The 21,798-nt window shown below is 34.8% G+C and overlaps 6 protein-coding genes across 8 annotated transcripts; 2 read left to right on the top strand and 4 right to left on the bottom strand.

The window, feature by feature from the left end:
• The first annotated feature begins 331 nt into the window (after positions 1 to 331).
• AUX1 (auxin transporter protein 1) lies at positions 332 to 4,544 on the top strand. The gene is made up of 9 exons (XM_009145175.3): positions 332 to 609; positions 816 to 1,021; positions 1,116 to 1,301; positions 1,381 to 1,493; positions 1,582 to 1,765; positions 2,098 to 2,195; positions 2,724 to 2,931; positions 3,030 to 3,287; positions 3,973 to 4,544. The coding sequence occupies exons 2-9, from the start codon at positions 830 to 832 to the stop codon at positions 4,213 to 4,215; spliced, it is 1,482 nt and encodes a 493-aa protein (XP_009143423.1). The 5' UTR covers positions 332 to 609; positions 816 to 829; the 3' UTR covers positions 4,216 to 4,544.
• Positions 4,545 to 7,261: 2,717 nt separating this feature from the next.
• Positions 7,262 to 8,945, bottom strand: LOC103867135 (N-alpha-acetyltransferase MAK3). 3 transcript variants are annotated; one of them, XM_033291279.1, is made up of 6 exons: positions 8,856 to 8,870; positions 8,751 to 8,778; positions 8,469 to 8,652; positions 8,268 to 8,388; positions 8,129 to 8,184; positions 7,505 to 7,731 (listed from the first exon to the last, which is right to left on the bottom strand). In XM_033291279.1, exons 3-6 carry the CDS (start codon positions 8,634 to 8,636, stop codon positions 7,519 to 7,521), a joined length of 558 nt encoding a protein of 185 aa, XP_033147170.1. In that variant the 5' UTR covers positions 8,637 to 8,652; positions 8,751 to 8,778; positions 8,856 to 8,870; the 3' UTR covers positions 7,505 to 7,518. The 3 variants fall into 3 exon arrangements, with proteins under 3 accessions (XP_009143421.1, XP_033147170.1, XP_009143422.1); XM_009145173.3 differs by lacking the exon at positions 8,751 to 8,778 and having other exon boundaries at positions 7,262 to 7,731; positions 8,469 to 8,646; positions 8,856 to 8,945; XM_009145174.3 differs by lacking the exons at positions 8,751 to 8,778; positions 8,856 to 8,870 and adding an exon at positions 8,813 to 8,853 and having other exon boundaries at positions 8,469 to 8,646.
• A 100-nt stretch (positions 8,946 to 9,045) lies between these two features.
• On the top strand, positions 9,046 to 9,827 carry LOC103867133 (30S ribosomal protein S31, chloroplastic). Its single transcript, XM_009145170.3, has 3 exons — positions 9,046 to 9,285; positions 9,352 to 9,416; positions 9,501 to 9,827. The coding sequence occupies exons 1-3, from the start codon at positions 9,126 to 9,128 to the stop codon at positions 9,633 to 9,635; spliced, it is 360 nt and encodes a 119-aa protein (XP_009143418.1). The 5' UTR covers positions 9,046 to 9,125; the 3' UTR covers positions 9,636 to 9,827.
• LOC103867134 (uncharacterized protein At4g19900) lies at positions 9,566 to 11,385 on the bottom strand. The gene has a single exon (XM_009145171.3). It carries the CDS (start codon positions 11,080 to 11,082, stop codon positions 9,868 to 9,870), a length of 1,215 nt encoding a protein of 404 aa, XP_009143419.1. The 5' UTR covers positions 11,083 to 11,385; the 3' UTR covers positions 9,566 to 9,867.
• Positions 11,386 to 11,624: 239 nt separating this feature from the next.
• Positions 11,625 to 12,963, bottom strand: LOC103867132 (lactosylceramide 4-alpha-galactosyltransferase). Its single transcript, XM_009145169.3, has one exon. The coding sequence runs from the start codon at positions 12,941 to 12,943 to the stop codon at positions 11,753 to 11,755; it is 1,191 nt and encodes a 396-aa protein (XP_009143417.1). The 5' UTR covers positions 12,944 to 12,963; the 3' UTR covers positions 11,625 to 11,752.
• A 1,869-nt stretch (positions 12,964 to 14,832) lies between these two features.
• On the bottom strand, positions 14,833 to 18,963 carry LOC103867130 (vacuolar cation/proton exchanger 1). The gene is made up of 10 exons (XM_009145168.3): positions 18,605 to 18,963; positions 18,076 to 18,143; positions 17,482 to 17,510; positions 17,181 to 17,377; positions 16,455 to 16,679; positions 15,952 to 16,083; positions 15,678 to 15,794; positions 15,414 to 15,584; positions 15,227 to 15,317; positions 14,833 to 15,115 (listed from the first exon to the last, which is right to left on the bottom strand). The coding sequence occupies exons 1-10, from the start codon at positions 18,887 to 18,889 to the stop codon at positions 15,033 to 15,035; spliced, it is 1,398 nt and encodes a 465-aa protein (XP_009143416.1). The 5' UTR covers positions 18,890 to 18,963; the 3' UTR covers positions 14,833 to 15,032.
• Positions 18,964 to 21,798: the final 2,835 nt, after the last annotated feature.

Raw genomic sequence — 21,798 nt, 5'->3', positions numbered from 1 at the left:
ATAATTTTTTTTGTCATTCAAGTACAACCAATGATTAATTAGATGAAAATGTATACTTATATACGGTTATGTATTTTGTACCCATATGGGCTTTATCAAATTGGTTTTATTTTATTAGTCGAACCCGGAAATTCTGGATGGCAATGGTCACGTTAATTATGAATGCGAAAACGTAAAAAAGGTTAGATGCTACGGGCACCTAGAAAAAAGTTAATGGCAGTGTGATTTCACAGCAGCTGTTTAATCTATTTATGTTTTTATAAAAATAATAGTATAAAAGAAATAAAAAGAGAAGATATTGGTAAGTATATAAAAAGGAGAGAGGGTGAAGTTCGAAGCATCTTATAGTTATTTTAGCTTCTTCATTCCTTTTTTTGCTCTGATCAAAGATAGTCTTTCTCCTTCTTTCCATAACTCTCTCTCTCTCCTCTGCTGCCATCTTCTGGGTTCATGCTCTGTTTCTTGAAGTCAGAGAAAGATAGAGAGAGAGTGGATATTTGTTTATTTAAAAGAAAGAGCAAGTGAGAACTAAAGGACCCTATCAGTTTTGGTCTTTGTTTGCTTCTGATTCCTTCTCACCTTCTTCTTCTCTTCTCTAAAAGAGATAACGTAAGTCACCTCTTTCTCACTAAAGAAGAGAAAAACGTGAACAAAGAATAATCATTTTACACTCTGCTTTAACTGATATTCGTCTCCCAAGTCTTAGATCTCTCTCACTACTACTCTGTTTCTTCCCGTCTCTTATGTTTAGTGATCACTTAGGTTTTGATTTTTCTTTCTATAAGGTGCTGAGACATTTTTTATTTCTTCATCAGATCTAAAGGCAAAAATGTCGGCGGGAGTGAGTCATGGAGAAGAGGCGATAGTCTCAAGCGGAAATGACAACGAAGGAGAACAGATCACCGGCAACCACACCGGAAAAACCGACGAGTACGACCCCTCTAGCGGTTCTGCACTAAGCAACTTTCTCTGGCACGGTGGCTCGGTCTGGGACGCTTGGTTCAGCTGCGCATCTAACCAGGTACAAGCTTCAAGAACCCTCAAATTTTTTTTAAAAAAAACAAGAAAATCTTGATTTTCAAGAACCATCAAGAGATATGTATTTTTTTTTTCAGGTGGCCCAAGTGCTTCTGACGTTGCCTTACTCGTTCAGTCAACTAGGGATGTTGTCAGGAATAGTGTTACAGATCTTCTATGGTTTACTCGGAAGCTGGACTGCTTATCTCATCAGTGTTCTCTACGTTGAGTACCGAGCTCGTAAAGAGAAAGAAGGCAAAAGTTTCAAAAACCACGTTATTCAGGTTATAATACAAAACTTAATCACTCACTAATCGGTTATTAACTTTGACTAAATCTTAGTACTTAATAAAATACTACCAGTGGTTCGAAGTACTTGATGGACTACTCGGTTCATACTGGAAAGCAATAGGACTCGCATTTAATTGCACTTTCCTCTTGTTTGGATCTGTAATCCAACTCATTGCTTGTGCCAGGTCTCTTTAATCTCTCTTTTAATGATCTCTCTCTCTTTAATTATTAGTATTGGATGATTATAATAAAATGATGATTGGTTGGTTGCAGTAACATTTATTACATAAACGATCACTTGGACAAGAGAACATGGACTTATATATTCGGCGCGTGCTGTGCTACCACTGTGTTTATACCGTCGTTCCATAACTACCGTATCTGGTCATTCCTCGGCTTGGGTATGACCACTTACACCGCCTGGTACTTAGCCATCGCCTCTATTATCCACGGCCAGGTACAAATTATAATTATTATTTATGTATTTAGATTTCTTAGAAAATATAATAATATAGATTATTACATTGTCGTTTTCATAATTTTATGCTTTGCAATGAAGTGACAGTATATGCCTTCATAAAAAGGAAAAATATATATTCATTAAAAGGAAAAAATATTCGCATTTCTCTTTATGGCTAGGGAAAAGGAATTGAATTATTCTGTGCATCTAAACCCAAAATTGTATATATTTTTCTTCTAAAACTAGGCAATATTAGCATTTTCTTAATATTCTCTCAGTCTAATCACTCTTTAAGATTTGTTTTTAACTGTTAATTTTGATTTTTTTAGACGGAAGGTGTGAAGCACACAGGTCCAACGAAGCTAGTGCTTTATTTTACCGGAGCTACCAATATCTTGTATACCTTTGGTGGTCACGCGGTTACTGTGTAAGTTTATTTCTTAATGATTACTAATTAATCTATCAAATGTTTCACAAAAAAAATTAATCTATCAAATTGTTTATAGGTTATTAGAAAGAAATCATTAAATCCTGTCAGACGTATAGTTGAATAATTATTTAAGTTAAAAGCTCAAATAGCAGGAAAACTATATGATAAAACTGGTGAAATAGTATTAAATTCTGAGTGCTGTATCGTTTCTTCGCCGCTTCTATTGCAGCTTTTGCCGGCAAATAAGGTGTAACTATTATTACAGTCATCACGATTATCATTATTATTTTTCTATCCTTAAAGTAGTAATAATATGTTACAAAAAATATCTAACTTTTAATAAATAAGATTCTATGGAACTATAATAATTAATATTCCTACCCTACACTATTGAATGCCACTTAAGCGCTTCTACTAGTAATAGTACGCCTCTCTGAAATGTCAAATACACCCTTTTATGCCTTTACTTATCTGATAATTTAAGATCAATATAGATAGATATTAACGGTAAATTTAATTATGCAGTGAGATCATGCATGCAATGTGGAAACCACAAAAGTTTAAGTACATTTACTTGATGGCGACGTTATACGTTTTCACACTGACGATTCCGTCAGCTTCCGCCGTTTACTGGGCCTTCGGAGACGCACTTCTCGACCACTCCAACGCGTTCTCTCTTCTCCCCAAGAACCGATGGCGTGACGCTGCCGTTATCCTCATGCTTATTCACCAGGTATGATATATAATAACACACCTTTATATATTTCTTTCTAATTTAGTAAATTTAGATCATGATCAGGTTAACTAAGTTATTGTAATATGTTCATGCAGTTTATAACGTTCGGATTTGCTTGTACCCCGCTCTACTTTGTGTGGGAGAAAGTGATAGGGATGCATGACACAAAGAGCATTTGCTTGAGGGCTTTAGCTAGATTGCCTGTGGTTATACCGATATGGTTCCTAGCTATTATCTTTCCGTTCTTCGGTCCAATCAATTCAGCTGTGGGTGCTCTTCTGGTTAGCTTCACCGTGTATATCATCCCCTCCCTCGCTCACATGCTCACTTACCGATCTGCCTCCGCTCGTCAGGTAAATGCTTTTACAATGTGATATCCAATTATACTCGTAGTTATTAAAATAAAATAAACGATCGGTGGAGCAAAATATTAAATAGCGATCAACTATGTAGTTGTGGTAGGGTTGTGAATAGATTATTGTCTTTGGAGGGCATGAATGTCTTTGTCTGAAGATAGATGGGGTTATGTGTTCCGTATCTTACGGAAGATATGATCATCATTCATCACCCACATTCCTTGCTGGCGTCCTTCAAGCTCATTTTTTAATTATACTTTTTTATAAAAAGTTAAAATCCAAACTCGTATTTTCTGGTTAGGTTAGAATTAGTAATTGACTATGAATTGTTTTTGTTTTTTTCCTACTTTTATCAAACTCGTGTATATTATATTAACAGTAGGAAAATTAAAGTTAGAAAAGGAATAAATTGAGAGGAAAATAAGGATAGGAGAATAGGTAAGAGTCATAATCAGACATGAAAAAGAAGCTGTACAATAGTGACTCTCTGCCTAACATTAATCTAAAGTGAGAGTCTGAGTATGACAAATCATATCTCTCTCTTTGTCATGGGTCAACAAAGCTTTGGATTTTTGTCCATAACTATACGACAATACCCACAAACTCATACACTTAATCATCATCATCTCTCTCTTCACTGGTTCTTGATGTTTTAATATTTCGTTTTGGATTTTTCTTGTAGAATGCTGCGGAGAAGCCACCGTTCTTCTTACCTAGCTGGACGGCGATGTACGTGTTGAACGCCTTCGTAGTGATATGGGTTCTAATAGTTGGTTTCGGGTTCGGTGGATGGGCTAGTGTAACCAACTTTGTTCGTCAAGTCGACACTTTTGGTCTCTTTGCTAAGTGTTACCAATGTAAATCACCGGTTCCAGCTGCAGCAGCTGCGCACGCTCCGGTCTCCGCTTTACACCACCGCCTTTGAGAAACCTAGCCTGCAGGGTTTGATGCTTTTGTGGAGTTTTATTATAAATTATTTGTTCTTCTTTTGTGTTTTGTGTACGTATACAGGAGGGAGTAAAAGTCACGAAAATAGTGTACTTTTTACACATCCCCTTTGCATGCGTGTTAAGCTCTTAATTTTTTTTCTTTGGGGTTTTGTATGTTTTCACTCCTTAGGTCGATAATATAGTAGCGTGTGATTTCTTAATTTGGTATTGTGAAAACAATAGGCTAAAAGAAATGTATCGTCTTCTCTTCTTTTTACTTGGCTTTATTACTGTTTTAGTATCACATAACAAATCTTATGATGCATTTTGTTGTTACCTAATGTTAAAAATGAATAATGCTTTTATTCAACTCTAAATTCATTTAATTAATGGTTACGTTTTAGCAGTATATATATTCTTTAACATTTCTGGTGCGGCTTAAGAAATAAGACTAAATGTCATATTCTTTCAAGCTCAACTAAGTATTAAATATGACCTTTTATATATATATATACTTCAGACTAAAGTTAACTTTTCTTATATCAAAACCTACAATCTTTTTTTTATCAAGCCGTGATAATGTTACATAGTATTTGTTTATCTAAAACTATTTAGTAAAAAAAAAGAAATTTTAGTTTTTGAAACTTTTACTTAATTGGGAAATAAAATGGGAACATGGACAAGTTGGACCGAGGGAGCCGGTCATTATACATGGGGCACATGGGTGTGGGGAAGAGATCGCACGTGGCTTCATGGTCCGAGTCACGTGCCATTATTTACTTCTCACTCTTTCTCTCTGATCAGACACTTTGAAAGAATGGGATCAGAGGACCATTCTTGTCTGTCTTATTAAATATGGCATGTGTTCATAACACTACTCAATCGTTACCCTTATCATATGCTCTGGTTTCACATGTACTTTGGACAAAAACTAACTATATGTACATATATGTGAATTATTAACTAATATTCTCGTTTGAATCCAGTGACCATTCCTGTACTTTCAATCTGACTTTTTTTTTATTGTTATTGTATTATAAAAAATAAAGAGCTTTGGGAAAATGTCTCTTCTAATAGCAAATAATCGTTTGTTCAGAACTAAGAAGAAAAAAGATGTGAATGTATAGGTAGGACAATGACAATGTGAATGTGAATGTGAGTGATCTTCGTTTGCTGCGAAGTGGAGCGGGACCCTTGACGTAGGGTGAAGTTAGTAACGCTGGTTAGGGAGTGGGTCGTCAAATAGTTATAACTATGTGGCCAGAGGTGAATCGTCTTTAATTTATTCTGGTCCTGGGCCACGCGACTTTATACTAGTTGAAGATTGACTATTTGTACACATGAAATCCTGCTAACATGGACTTCTTTTCAGAGATGGTACCTGACTGTATATGTAGCTTAATGATTTCTGCAAGTGTTATTGTTGTGGCATTAATCAAACTCAAAGATGCGTTTTGATAGAAATGTCGAATCAATTGATAGACGGCAATTATGCGCTTTATAAATATTTTTTTTTTTTGACAATGCTTTATAAAAATTTAGTATATTAAAAATTGGTAATTATCCATATTGATAAAAATGTTGAAGAAATCGGTAAGCGGTAATTATGCGCTTTATAAAGCTTTATCAATACTACTTAAACAGAATCATTCTAAAAATTTGCCGTAAAATGTTGTTCGACCTATTCATTAATAACTTCACATGTTTTATTTCATATTTAGCAAAAATATAACCATGTTAAAATATAAATAATATTATAGAAATTAACATACATTCTTAAAAAATCTCGTGGACATTCTAAGTAATTGAGAAATTTCATGGATTTTGCATTTTATATAAAAAAAACAATCTAGGTAGTTAAATTAAAATTCGCAAATGAAAAGCAATTTTTTAATTGATATGTATAATCAATATACTATATCATATAACCATGAATAGACCAATTGTTTTTTTTCTTAACTTGAGTTTATTATGTATGGTATAAAACACAATAATTATGCGTCACATGACGTGAGAAGCCTTCAAAACAAAAAAAAAACACATGAGATATGTCTTTTTAAACGTAAGAGAATTACGAGATGTGTTTTTTGTATTGTAAATAAATTGGTTATTTTCTATAACTATATTAGGTCACATACCATTCTATTCATTATTGAATGAAAATATTTTAATAATTCTAACCTCATGTCTTAAACTCTTATACCTTATATACACCCATAAAAAATTAAATTTGTATACACATATATATATATATATATATATATATATATATATAAATTTAGAGAATATGAAATTATTAGAGTTTTGATTAGTATATTGTAGGTAACACAAAATATTTGTTTAGTTTTTAATATGATTGTCTTTTAATAATATAGATTAAAGAATCACAAATTAAATAGTTTATTCAAATTTATATACTATTAAAAAGTATATCATTTTTTTCTATGAAAATATCATCAGATTTATATAGGTTTTTATCTGATTAACCATTATCATGGGCCTTTAAGTTTTTATTTATAAAATTTTTATTTATGACGGTTTAACTAAATCCAAACCGGACTATACATAAATCACTGAATTTACTAGTTTGACCACGGATTTGGATCGTGTACAAAAATACTGATAAAAGTTGTTAACAACTCTACATATCTATTCTAAGTAATTTTTTTTGTCTCACCAATTTAACAAATGTAACATAAAAATGTGCATAAAATCTCAAATAAACTAATTGATAAAATTATATAATTTTAAACAAAAAATCATTTTTTTCTTTGATATAATACAAAAGTATATAAAAATCATAACATTAATTTTTATTTAACATTGTTATTATCAGAAAAAAACTCGCGCTTTCGAAGCACGGATCAAAATCTAGTTATTTTTAAAACTTGATAATTATCTATGTTGATAGAAATGTCAAATGTCAAATGCAATGAAATTCTATTCCATAACATTTTTCAATTCAATGATTCAATAATGTATTTTTATCCCACTTAAAGATATTTTTTTATAGTTACTAAAATAAATATAAAAGAGACAATATATTATACGCAATTATAATTTTTCTATCCAAAATATGACCACCAGTTTTAATGATTGCATATTGTTCGAAAAAATAAACAAGTTTTTTTTGTTGTTGTCCTGAACAAAACTTTGGTAATTCCTTAATATGAAACAGAACATAGTCTAGGTTATGTTCACTATCTGGAATACAGAGAAGCAATACAACATCTTCTTTTTCATGGCCGTGAGGTTGAAACTATGAAAAGGAAGTGATCGGGTTTGGTCATCATGTCATTTCAGTCACGAGGCCTTGGGAAAATCTCATGCTCCGGTTCGGTTTGTTCCTCGGAAACCATTTGAGGTACATGAGGCCTTGGGAACAAAAGCTTAAGCCGAAAAGCATCCATCCCATTCAAGTAATAGTGGTGTAGCCGTTTGGCTTTTATGAACCCGAGTCTCCCATATAGAGCCAACGCTCCTTTGTTTGACACTTCTGCTTCCAACGTTACCTTCAGTCACACACAGTTTCAATGATTGTTGACTTACTACTCAAATAACAGCTAACCAAGCAAACACATATAGAACAGAAACAAACATGGTATGGTTCAAACTTTTAGCAATACGATTAACCATGCAGTAACTAGACACTTTATAGGAGATTATTGACTAGGCGAGCGCACCACCAATTTCTTAAAATATTGTTTTTAAAAATTCATTTAGTTTTAGGACCAGTTCGCTGCCTAGATGGGCGCTTAGGCTTTAGAACACTGCGATTAACTACTACTCTAGTAGGTGGGGTCTTATCTACAATTCTCCTACCAGGTAAGGAACTCACTCTAGTGCTACAAAAGTATCTTAAAGTTCTCAAGAGAGTATTATAAAAAGATGAATGAAACATGCAGATACCTCTTCACAGCCAGATTCCATCATCACTTTAATTGATCTTGTTACAAGCTCTGTGGCTGTAACAGCACAACAACATCCAAAGTTAAGGCATTGCTTTGCAGTGGATCATTCACAATCAGTAGGTAGAGACAATATTTACCTAAGCCTCGACCACGATACGGTTTGATGACAACCAACATGGCAATGTACCCTCTGTAACTCTGCCTATGCTCCCCCATCTTACACACTACGGTTCCTATGCATTTACCTTTGTGAAACGCCTTAACAAAAAAAAAAAAAAAAAGAAGCTACTCATCACTCAATCCATTAAAACAAGAACTAAAGAGAGTATTGTTAATACCAGGAAGCAGAGCTGAGGCCAGAGGTAGACAAAGTAGCGGTAAGTGAAAATAGAGTAAGGCTCGCTGAGTTCTTGATCCACGAGAGACATAATCAAAGGCAAGTGATGCTCGCCTGCGTAGCTAGTGTACTCAATCTCACCCTCATCGAACTCCTCTTTATCTCCCATCTTAAATATTCTGATCAATTAACAGTTTAAGCAAGAATCTATTCATTAGTAAATTAAAAAAAAAATCAAATCTTTTTGGCTAAAGCGAGAATCTTTAGGAGCAGAGAGAGCCTTTAGTTATGCGATTAGGATAAGTAGAATCACAGATCAGATAACCACGAGGTGAGATAATTTACACAGATCAGAATCCAAAATCAATCGGGGTGTGAAGATTCTTACCAAAGTGTGTTTGTCTGAGAGTTCGAACATCAAAAAGGGTTCGCGATTTGGTGACGTCTGAAGAAGACGCAGAAGCAGAAGAGGAAGAAGAACGATTAACACGTGAGAAGCGCGTGTAGGGTTTTAGAATGGACTTGGGCTTTTACAAAGCCCAATTAGAATTAAAGCCCATTTACGCAAAAACGTAAGTGTTAAAAACAAGTTGGGATAACGAAAAGCCTATCTCATTTCTTCAAACCTTATCTTTCCTCAAAGAACACAACACAGACGATGGCGTCGCTGCTAATCGGAGCTCCTCCGCGACTCACCGTCCCATCATCTTCTAGAAGGTTATCATCATCTCACTCGGAAACCGTCGGTGCATCTCTCCCTCGCTTCACTCAGCAACTCTCTCTCTCCGCTTCGTCATCACCCAGCTCAATTCCACTTGGTAAGCCAGCTCGTCTCCTTTCTTCTCTCTTGACTCTTTTAACGGCGTAAAGCTTTCGAATTTCAGTGTACTGCGGCCGAGGCGACCGCAAAACAGCGAGAGGAAAGCGTTTCAATCACTCCTTCGGGAATGTAAGTAACAAACTTTTCGATTCGGTTAAGTCACATTGAGAGAGAGAAGTCGAATGTTGGGGTTTTGAATGTTTGTGTGAGCAGGCGAGGCCACGGAACAAGGATAAAGGAAGAGGTCCGCAGAGAGTACCAGTCCCTCCTGCACCACCGAGGAAGGATAAGTTTGAGAACGATGAGAAGATCAAAATCGACATTGACGAGTCCCTCTTCTCCAACTAGAGTCTTTCTTTGTCACTGTAATTCTCTATTTGAGTAGAAGAAGATGCTGCTACTCTTTCTTGTTGTTAAACATCTCCTCTTTCTATGTACTTTCTTGTTTTCATTGATAATGTTTCCGTAATATGAATGATTGAGTCTTAACTTTGTTTTATTAAGAGACATTGAAAGATAATAAAAAAAACAATAATCACACTAACGAGAATCTCTACTTTATTACATAAGAATGAATCTTTCAAGTGTGAGAGTCTGTAATGTTTCCACAGACTGTGCAATGTGTGGAGATGAGTTTATGCATGACGCTTCCTTCTTCAATCTTCATCTTCCTTGTGACCTTATTCCACAGATGTATCATGTAACTCCCTTTTGTCATGTCCTGTACCGTCTTCTCTACCCATTTTACTTCTCCTGTCGTTGTGGGTTTCTTGAACAGCCTTGGGATCTTAAGCCAGTTCACTGGATAGAAAGCATTCGGTGGAAAGATTGTTAGGTTGTACTCAGGTTTGTGGCCTAACCTCTGGATAACTCTAGAGACTAGGTAAGGACTGTTGTATCCCCATCTGTTTCCGTCAAAAGTTGTGGAGTATTCTTGCAAGAACTCATGCATGAGGGGATGGTAGATGTCAAAGACCATCACCGCGTTGTTTAGTCTTGTCCATCTTTTGGTTTCTGGATCCAAACTCTGTGCACCTATTGCGTTTCTCAGCCCAGTCACGGAGTTGAGGAAGATGATGTCTGTATCTAGATAGATCCCTCCGTACTTGTAGAGCACGGCGAGTCTCGTTAAGTCAGAGAGGTGCATGAACAGAGGGATGGAGCCAGGATCCATCTTACCACTCTTTAGCTTTTTCAACCAAGCTTCTGCTGGAGTGTTCTTGACTAGGAACGGGATGTCTAATGTCACAGCAACGAGGTTGAAGCGTTGGTCAAGGAAGGGCTTAAGGATGGTGTATCCTCTTGGTGAGTCTAAGGAGTTGGATAAAATCACCAAGCAAGCATTAGGGTTAGTGGTGAAGAGGGTATCAACGGCTAACATCTCTCTTGGTCCAAAGGACTTTGCTGGAGATAGCCAGACCATAAAGAACTGAGCTGAGCAGTTGTTGTTGTACAGCTCCAACACTCTTCCGTGAAACCTCTTGCTCTTGGTTGTTGACTTGAGTATCTCCAGCTCAGGTAGCTTCCTCCTGAACCAGCTGATTCTCTCGCTCTTGGTAGCTTTGGGAGGAGGTAACAACGGATCTATCTCCTCTTTTTCTTGTTGATCTGAGGTCACAACAGAGACACTGCTACTACTAGTACTCATAGGGACAGTGGTTCCGGGAAGAGGAACGTTTGGTTTGAACGGTGGTTTATCGTCAGAGAGAGTACATGTCGGAAATTCCATGTAGAGGAGATTTAATAAAGCAAAAACAGCAAAGATAACTAACATCGCTAACTTCTTTGATCCCATCTTAATCTTCTGAAGACAGAACAAGAGTTTCTTCGTTGCAGATGCACCTTAGGTGGTTTAGTTTATATAGAAAGTTGTATGTTGATTAGTTCCTAACTCAAGACGGAGTAAGATTCTATCTGTGATTGGCGGTTTTGAAAATTAATTCAATATAACAAGTTGTTTTGGTTTAGGACAACTAGAAATCAAAGGTCCTAGTAGATGTAGGAGTTAGAATTGCCTTAGGATACAAGTAAGTTTATATCTCTTGAGCCAATCCCTTGGTGCCACGTTTACAGAAATTTTGGAAATTTTACTTTTTTAGCGACTCCAAATTCGAAAAAAGGAAAAACCCTAACAATAATAGAGAAAAGGAAACTTGTGTATAGCTATTTCCTTTTCTCTTTATATATATCTGTATAATATATGTTTTAATGTTGGCAAATAATCTGTTTCTAGCCTTCATCTATCACACAACACATATATAGGCATTAAGACAAAGAGAGTTCGATGTGGAGTTTTGAGGTTGTGATACGTGTGTCACAAGGGAGTTGAGTGTAAGATATCAAACATCATGTATTTGACTATGAAGTGAAAAAGAGTTTACCATTTAGGGCTTAGGACAAAATCTTACACAAAATTAGACAATCGAGATTAGAGTTAAGAGTCGTAGACATTGATTTGATTCTCTTCATCTTTGGATTCCTTTGCAAACAACACAATGTTCTGAAATTATGATGTCTATAGCACTGCCTTTTTCGATCTTAAGCTTTTTAGTAATCTTGTTCCACAGATGCAGTCCATAGCTTTCCTGGTTCAGCTTGATCAGATCGGCTTTGAGTAATGTTGAGTCATTTCTACTCCTTGGCGTCTGAAACAATCTTTGAATGTCTATCCAATTAAATGGATAGAACGCTACTGGTTGCAATACTGTGAAACTGTTCCCTATAGTCTCTTGTGCTCTCTGCACTACTCTTGTCACCAAGTAAGGACCATTGTTTCCCCATCTGTTCCCATCAAAAGTGGAAGCAAACTCCTCCATGAAGCTGTAAACAAGAGGGTGTTCTTTCTCAAAGACAAGAACCGCATTGTTCAGCCTTGTCCAGTTCTTTGAATCTCCTTCCACAACTGTTTGCGCTCCTATTGAGTTCTTCAACCCTTTAAAGCTTCTAGTGACGATGAAGTCCGTGTCCAGGTACACGCCTCCGTACTTGTATAGAATCGCTAGCCTCGCGAGGTTTGAAAGGTTCTGAGATAACGGTATCCTCCCTGGATCTCTTTTGCAGCTTTTCATTTCTTGAAACCAAGTTTTGGCCGGTGTGTTCTCAAGAAGGGATGAGACGTCTGGTGTGGCTGCAAACACCTTGTAACCAAGATCACTTATTGGTTTAAGGATGGTACTTCCTTGTGGAGAGTCCATGGATCCTGAAACGATCATCAAGCAGCCTTGAGGATGAGATTTAAAGACGCTTTCTACAGCTAGAAATTCTCTCTTGCCGAAATAATCTGCTGGTGAAAACCATGTCATGAAGAATCTAACCTCACATTCATCATTTAAAGACTCAAGAACCCTTTGGTGAAACTTCTCTGAAAGGTTGGTTGACTTGAAAACCTCGAATTCTTTGAGATGAGAACGAAGCCAAGAGATTCTGTATCTGCTTGTGCTGTTCTTAGGAGGAGCCAGTGGCTTTCTCTCCATTGTGATTACCTCAGAGGTCGGTGAAGTCCAGAAGAAAGTTGACTCTAGAGACATGTTTGAGAGCATTGTTCCCACCACAACAAGCAGCATTATGAAGGAGAAAATGGCGGTGGAGAACACCGGGGAATTCGTGTGCTTGAGTTGTTCAGAGAGACTCTTCTTGTTGCTGTTATCCTTCTCCATTGTTACAAGAATGCCTTAGAACAGAGAGGGAAAGTCAAAAACCTCACAAGAATGATAAGTTTAAGAGTTGTAATATTAAAATGTGTTTAAAGGTGTTTTGGTGAGAGGTAGAATTCATCTATCCTATTTTCTATAAGGCCATTCTTGATTTTTATGGTTTTAAACAAAAGTAAACTATACAAATATGAAATAAATGTACATTTTTATAATGTTGTTAGGTCAATCTTATGTGGGAGTTTGGTTGTCATATAGATAACATATGATTCAACTTGTGGGATATGCAGAAGATGTGCGTACCACTAACTTGTAGGAATGCCATGTTGAAGATTTTTAGTACTAAGACATATCTAAAAATTAAATATATATTATATACTTTTATAATGTTTCAATTATTAGACATCTATAAAATTATTCGTCAGCATAAACATGTATATAGTTTTAAGTGAATTTTCATTTTTTTTTCACAAATGTTATTTCAGGTATTTCAGTGCCATACTGTTAAATAAACTAAGCCACTTGAACTTATAAATAAGAGAGATTATTAATTAGTGATTCTTATTAAATAATTTTGCCAAACTCTTTAGTGATTTTATTTTTGTTGTTGCCAAACTCTTTAATGATTTAGTTGATTTTTTTCTTTGCCAACTCTTTAATGATACTAATGGATTTGTGCTAAAGCAAAAGTGTTGCAGCGAAGTTAACAGAGATTTCATTAATTGGAAAGCATAGCATATGTTATGGTTATCAAGAAGATGACTTGCTCTTCTCCATAGACTTTGTTGGAGCATTACTTGTTACCCTTGGATTCCCTGAACTGCTACGCTTTATGTTCTGTTCATTTCTTGAAAACACTTAATACGAGTACAATCATATTCAAAATTCACAACGCAGAAAGCACTAAAAAAAAGGAAGTACTAATCAGAATCTGATTTGTTGTTGTCAGAGTCCAAGAACTTGTCAACTGCGCTCTTACGCAGCTCGATACATCCACGGCCGGTTCAACACTGCTAGGGACCCTAGAGCAAAAAGAAATTTTTTTACTCTCTAAAATTTATATAGAGATAATGTTTAAAATATTTTTAAAATTTAATCAATAATATTTTGTATATTTTGTAATGAAAATAAAATCAAATAATTTTGGGCCCTTTTCAATTTTATTTATTGTATTTATAATTTTTCTTATATATAAAAATATAGATTTATAAAAAATTGGGCCCCTTATTTATTATTACACGGGGGGACACGGGCTCGGACCCGGAGCGGTCGCACCGCTTGTCCCCCTTGTAAGCCGGCCCTGGATACATCTCGTTGTTGCTGACACTAAAACTCTTTGTGGTTGTGTCGTCAATACTCCTTCGAAAATTCAACAATGTGATACATCATTAAGCAGACTGACAGCAAAATCAGTTAACCGATCACCGTGAACAGCTAACGTAATTCAAGAGCTGTTCAAACCCGATATGCCTTTAGCTTTCTCGCGGCTTCGCATCTCCAAGAATAGAGAAATTGATTTTGTCGTATATTCACGAAACTGCCACTATTCTGTTTTCTTTTGTCAGGTGCTCTGTTTCTTTAAGGACATGGAGCGTTGTATGGGAGGGTATAGATGTAATGTAACTGATGTAGGTCCCAGGAACTGGATTTAAATATGAACCGTTGGATGCACATCGGCGATGACTGATCGGACGTTTGGTATTTGAATGGACAGACCAATGAAGCAGCTTCGTATACAGTGTGATTCAAACTCCTCTCAGGACCCTCGGCCTGGGCTTCCAATGGTGAATATATATGAGGCCTATTAGCTTATTATTTGGCCTTTAAAGCTTATGGTTTGACTGCTCAATAGAAAGAACCTTGATAACCCAATTATTCATAATTTCATAATTAACTGCTCAGAAAAATGATTGATCATAGAATAGAGAACTTAAGAATGAAAATAGAACAGAAAGCATACATAGAGAATAGTCCACTGAAAACCCAAAAATGAATTTTCTCCAAACTTATCTTCATCAAGACCCACAACACAATGAATCTCTTCGACAAGTTGTTTTCCAATTTATGAAAATGAATAAAGACATTAGGCAAAAATTTAAGATGAGAAAACGCCTTCGCCGTTTGCAGCGGCAACATTGTTCATCAGTTGATGTCCCAAGTGAATAGCATTTGGTTGTTCTGAAAAAACAATGATTACATTAATTTTGTGCTATCTTATTATTATTAAGGACTCCTATTATTAATGTCAATCTAACTACTAACGTGTATGTATTTTGGAATTTAACTCACTCTGAGGAAATTTGTCAACAAAGAAACAAATGGCAATGATGATATAACAAAGCAAGAGAACCAATCCTTTCATGTAGTGAGAAGTCCCATCCTGAATAACCACAAAAAAATAACACAATATTTAATTATTGATGCTTGAAGTTTTGAATCATCCGTTGATTTGTATAAATGTGATCATCTTTGTAACCTGTAATGTGAAGGCTGTGATGATAATGGAAAGAGCAAGAGAACCGGTTTCAAGAAGATTGAAATTGAGATCCATATTTATTCCTAGAATCCATGCCACGATAACGGTCAATGGGACTACGAATAAACCAATCTGAGTTGCAGATCCTAACGCAACTCCCAAAGATATGTCCTGCAAAATTATTTTCGTTAAAAATGAGTTCATGCATTGTATCATTTTTTGGTTAATCCACAAGTTTTTTTATAAAGCGAAATTAGAACTTACAAGCTTGTTCTTGAAAGCGAAAATGATGGCTCCAGCATGTTCAGCAGCGTTTCCAACAATAGGAAGCAATATAATACTTATGAAACTCACTGACAGGCCCCATGATTCCGATGCGTTCTAACCAAAGATAAGCCATAGTAAGTTTATTCGTATGTATATTTATATGATCATTATATGTACGAGTCTCATTGTAAGTGTGATGGAATCTAAAGTAATGTATAAAAGATCTGAACTAACTCATTCATTGAACTTCATGAGACTTAACCAAAGTTACCTCAATGGTGGCCACAACATACTCCGATAGCAATGCGATGACTAGTGTCATCCCAACCAACCATGCAAATCCACTCCAAAAGCTAATCACTGCGGTCTCTTCCTCAGCGACATTGTCATCATACTCGTCATCCTGAACCAAAGTTACGTTTTAAAGATTTGTTAGAACAAGAAAATTGCATTGATTAGCCAAACTAGATGCATTAGGTTTTGTTTCTGCAAAAACTATTGGGGTTATTTGTGAAATAACCAAGAAAATAAATAAAATTAGTTTTCTGGAGAGAGAGTAGAGAGAGATAGGAAGATAAAAGAAGAGAGAGAGTGTGTTTTTGGTTGTTTAGTTAATTTTGTTTTTTTTCTTAGTCACTGGGTGCAATTTCCCAAAACTATTTGTATCTCCTTGTGTCATTATCTTCATAATGAATATTCACATATTTATCAAAAAAAGAAGAAGAAAATTTATACTCTCTTCACGTATCTTTATGTGAATATATATTTTTGTACCTCATCTTGTGCGTCAAACAATTGGCGGTGAGTCCAAAGCTGGAAAACGAGATATGCGATGTAAGCGATCAACATAACAATACTACTGGCTCGTGACAGATTCAGTGACATGTCTGCAATCAAACCAGCCGGAGTCTCTCCGTTTGCAACGTATCCAAACAACATTGGCAGCAAGTGACACAACAGTCCCATTAGGAGTAAGAAGAAGTTCACATCGGCTTGTTTCTGCAACAATAAAAAAAAACATCACACAATCAGTTCACTTGGTTTCCTCACGTCCATTACTTAAATTTAGTTATAAATATTTGATTGTTTGTCAAGCAAAAACTTAAGTAAACCCTTTGATTTCTTATTTTTCTTTTACGAAAAAAAAAACTTTAGTAAACCCTAACTATACCGGGTAACACTAATTGAACCAAACCTATTACAGTTTCGGTTAAGTTATGTTAAAAATAAAAGAAATACTGTAATATTAGTTTTGACTTCTGATATAATCAGGGCCGGCTTAGGGCATGGGGCAAGGGGGCGTGGGCCCCAGGGCCCAAACAGTTTTTAACAAAAATAGTATGAAAGAGGGGTCCAATTTTTTAAAAAATAATTAAGGATAGGGGCCCAAAATTTTTAAATTATTCATATATACATGTAAAAAAAATTTTTTGCCCAAGGGCCCACTATTATCTTGAGCCGGCCCTGGATATAATCAGAGTACATAGGGAGAGGCTATACCCGGTCGAACCGTTGCTCCCTTCGGAGATTAGCAATTCCACCACAGAAGAGCGAAGTCCCAAGAACCAATAGAAGGTTCGACAAAATGGAACCTAGCAGCGAGTACTTTACCACTGCGACTTTATTGTTGGTCAATGCAAGAATCGCGATTATCAACTCGGTAGCGTTTCCACAAGTTGCGTTCAATAAGCCACCCACTGCAGTTTATATTAAACACAAAATAATTGAGTTTCTACTGATAAAATAAGTTAATTACTGTTTGTAACTGAAAACAATATATAGTTGGCAAAGAAGACGTTACATGTAGGACCGGTGTAGAAAGCCAGCTGCCTGCATGGGAAGCACGAGAGATGTTAATGTAGAAATATAACCACATGAATAAAAATTCTAAATCACCGAGAAATACATTTATATAAAAATGGTTCGAGATCCTAAACTAGTTGAATATAAAAATTAAAAAGGATAAAGCTTTGTACTATGCTGTCACGTCGACACATGAGTGAGAAATAATTGTATCCGGTCTGTGACTGATACCCAATAATGCGATGACGAATTCCGAAAGAATATTGGTCCAATTATTTCAAAAAGAAAAGTAATAAACGAACAAATGTATGGTGGATTCGACCTAACTAGAATGAGATTCGTAAAAGTCCTCAAATTCAAATAAAGCACTGACATAGTTGCAGCGGGTTAAATCTTGACATAAAATATTTGATTTAACGCGATATTTTTATCTACAGATGGATAGATTCGATTTCATTCCATTGACAGTTGGCTAAGCCTTGTCTTGATCGAAAAGAAAATCGTAACGTGAAAAATTCAAATAAATAAAATAAGTAAATGGATATATAGGATAAGAGTTAAGTACTTGGATGAGGATGAATGAAGTACTTACTCTGTTAGAAAGCTGACTCGCTCAGCCAAAGGTGTGAGTCCTAACATGCTCAGTCCAAATATCCACGGCTGTAAACATTCGCAATTTAGCATAATGTTAAGTACGTGCAATTGTTACCGTAAATACTCTTTATCAATTACGTTGCACATTACATACCAAATCATTAATCTCAAAACGTTAATGATTGCAGATCCAATCAATTAAATTCTTCCATTGGATACCTAATTTAGTGGCTAGTAATAATTTAAATATTCACGCGAATAATGCCATATATATTAAAAATTAATCACGATTACCTCATTGATTCCTTACATTTTTGGAGAATGGATTGTTTGATGTTTAGTCACATATTCAAAAATAATTGTAACTGATAGTATTTCATATTTTTATTCCTACACGTAAGAAAACTGAAGGACTGTCTTGAATGCTACTCTGTTTGGCAATGTTTTTTTTTTGTTTAACAGATGAATAGTTCGGCCTTATGCCTTAATCTCTTCATCTAATCGATAATCATGCAAACAAATCTAACCTGACTGAAGCCGCAATATGTGCCAATAATTGCGGCAGGTATGGCCGGAAAAAGAATAGCCAGCTTCGTGCCGAGAATGACTTCTTGAAGGTTAGAGAGAAAATCTTTAAGACCTTTGTATGGAACCTTTTGGATCACTCTTATGTCAGACTTCTTCCTCAACGAAGAAGAAGACATGTTGTGAGCTGTTCTTCCTCCATGTCTCAGCTCTCTGCTCGATCCTTTAGCGGTCATGTTTGCGTTCCCGTTCTCCGCCGCTGACCACTGTTCAACGATCCCCGCCATTTCTACACTTATTCAAAAAATGTATATATACTCTGAGTAACGAATATGTTTTTTGCTTTGCTGGTTCTTATGTTGTGTGTTTATAAATACTGATTAGTTTTGTATTTTGGGTCCACACGAGGCAGCTTCCACGAAATTTCCTTTGATATCTTTTATGTAATTTGGGATTTTATTCTTTATAAAACATGGTAAAAAAATCAGAAATGGTAGATGTAGATACCATACCTGGATTTTTGGGAACTAACACTTTAAGACTTAGATGTTAAAAAATCTATATTTGGTTAATAATGATTTAATTTAGTAGCATAATATTAAGAGGAAAACGTGATTGTGTAAATTATTTTCTAATCTTTGTTAGGTGAGCAATATGTTCCAAATAAAAATTTGATTTTCAGATTTAATGGCTAAATTGGAAAGGAAATATTCTAAGAGGAGATCAGAGGACTCAAAATAACTGTTGATTAGGATTCCCAAAACGTACATATTTATTAGGATTCTTAAAATTACAATTAATTTCTTAACCTCTCTCGCATTTTTATGTCGTTAAGAGCTTTTCCCCAAAAAACAAAACTTCAAAACTTTGTTTTTGAGGTTTTACCCCACTCTAATTTTTTTTGAAAATATTTTGAATAGTGAAAGTCATTATTCTTAACATCAAATTTGAGATTCAATCTTTCTTTGTATTTTAATCATATCACTCATAAACTCTAGTCTTATAGTATTATATCATTCATTTCTTTTACATATATTTTCATAATTTTTACTTTTACATATTAAATTAATTGAATAAATTAATTAATTAAAAGAAAAGTTATAGAATCTTATAAAGATATAAAACAGAAGAAATACTATATAAACAGAAGAAATAAAATTAAATAAAAAAACAGAAGAAATATTATATAACATTAAAGGCAAATTTTACATGGCGACAATACTACACTAACCAAATTTAATACAAAATAAACACTGTCTAGCTTTGTTATTATGAAGTAATTTTACATTAGAGTGTAACATCTTATGAATTAATTCTATATTGATATTTTAATGTATGTTTGACTTATTTATAAAAGAAATCAAAACTTTAATGTAAATATAAAAAAAATACGAAGTTTTTATTTGAAGCCGTTTTTGAAGACAGACATCATTAAATCTTAAATTTAAGATCTTTTTTTGGGGATTTAATGTATGTTCTTGTGATGTTTTCCCAGACTTGAATGTTTCTTTAAAATTGCGCAAACCACATGTCAATCATCTAGTACACTTCAAAATTTATCTAGTATTTCTTCATCCGCTTATCTCTGGTTCACCTAGCCATTCTCCTTGTGACTTCTCTTTCTCCATTGTCGCGTTTTACGTTTACTGAGCTTCGAACTTTCACTTTGACACTATGAGTATCTCTGTCTATTGGAAAATGGCAATTATGTCATGCCAGACGAGTTCTCTAAAAGCGGAGTTCATAGGTCGACTCTCTCTGACTAAGGCATTTTATTGGAGGTTACTTCGTACATATGCTGTCACCATATGGGCAAAATTTCTTGACATTGCCATCAAGCGAAGGCCGCTTATCATCAGAGTTGGTATGTAACCGTTTTTAAATCCTTTCAGTTGGGTATTTCAACGTCGACCACTCCGACTATAATTTGTTGCTCCAAATAACAGTTGTAGGGTTCAAAGTAAAGCTGCTCTACGAGTTCTTTTACTTTTCCTACACATCTATCTTTTCCCTTGTTGTAGTACTTTTCTTTCATTGTCTTTTCGCGGAGATTACCTCTGGATGTAATCGTTTAAGCCCGTTAGACTTTTAATTCTTAATATAATCATTTGGTGCACAAAAAAAAAATCATTTTTGGGGATTACTAATGCAACGACATGTTTTCCCAGACTTGAAAGTTTCTTTACAACTGCGCAGATCACATGTCAATCATATAGTATAATGTAATACTTACTTTGTTGTTTACGATACCTTTTAACTTCTGCACGAGAATGTGCCAAGAACCACTTGGCTTTGGCTGTACCACCTCTGCAAATTATCGAATATGATAAAAATTCGACTCCAAACTTTCTTTTGTGGTGACAAAATTGGCCACCAGGTCCCGGGAAAAGGAAAAAAGTTTTACAAGGCGAGAGATAATAGCTCTACTAACAAAAATCTTAATTGCATTGACAAAGTTTTTTTGTTCTGATACACAATTTGGTTATGACCTAACAGGAATTTACTCTCTTTGTACATAATATATTGATTTTCAAGGATTTTCATACATATGTAAACAGTTTAACAGATAATTCATACTAGGATAAGACCTGCTCTTTGCGCATGGTGAATTTATATGAAAATTATTTAAGAAATATCGTATGAAAAAATAAAATGTATATTCTTGATCGAATTAATATTTTTGGCTCTTAAACAATTTTCAAAAACTTTTTTGTTAATTACATAATTTGTTTACTGATGAGCTCATCCCATTTAAAAAAATATTTTAAGTAAAAAAATCACTTATCGCATAAGAACCTAACGTTTATCCCGAAGAATCTCAGGCGTACTATTTGGTTACAATGAAACTATGCCAGCTAGGTTTTATATCATAATTTAGCAACTTAAAAGTTAATTATGGTTATGAAAAGTTTACGTTCACATGCCAATCCTATCTATCGTCAATATTTTTCTCATTTTTGTGTCATTTTTTTCATTTTGGTTATTGCTCGATATAAATATTGATTTTTAAGTTTATTCTCATTTTGTTATTTTGTTTTGGCCTGAGATTTAAAAAATGTTTAAGATTTAAAATTATTAAAGAGATACATATTTAGGTTAAGATTCGCGCCTTATGAAGAATAAATATTTTATATTTATTACTTATTTAATATTTTTTTGCATATTATGAAATTAATAAAATAATAATTATATATTA

The sequence above is a fragment of the Brassica rapa genome, chromosome A05, assembly GCF_000309985.2.
Source record: "Brassica rapa cultivar Chiifu-401-42 chromosome A05, CAAS_Brap_v3.01, whole genome shotgun sequence".
NCBI classification, from domain to species: Eukaryota; Viridiplantae; Streptophyta; class Magnoliopsida; order Brassicales; family Brassicaceae; genus Brassica; species Brassica rapa.
The sequence above is the reverse complement of the archived record's forward strand: the minus strand, read 5'-3'. Positions and strand labels throughout refer to the sequence as shown.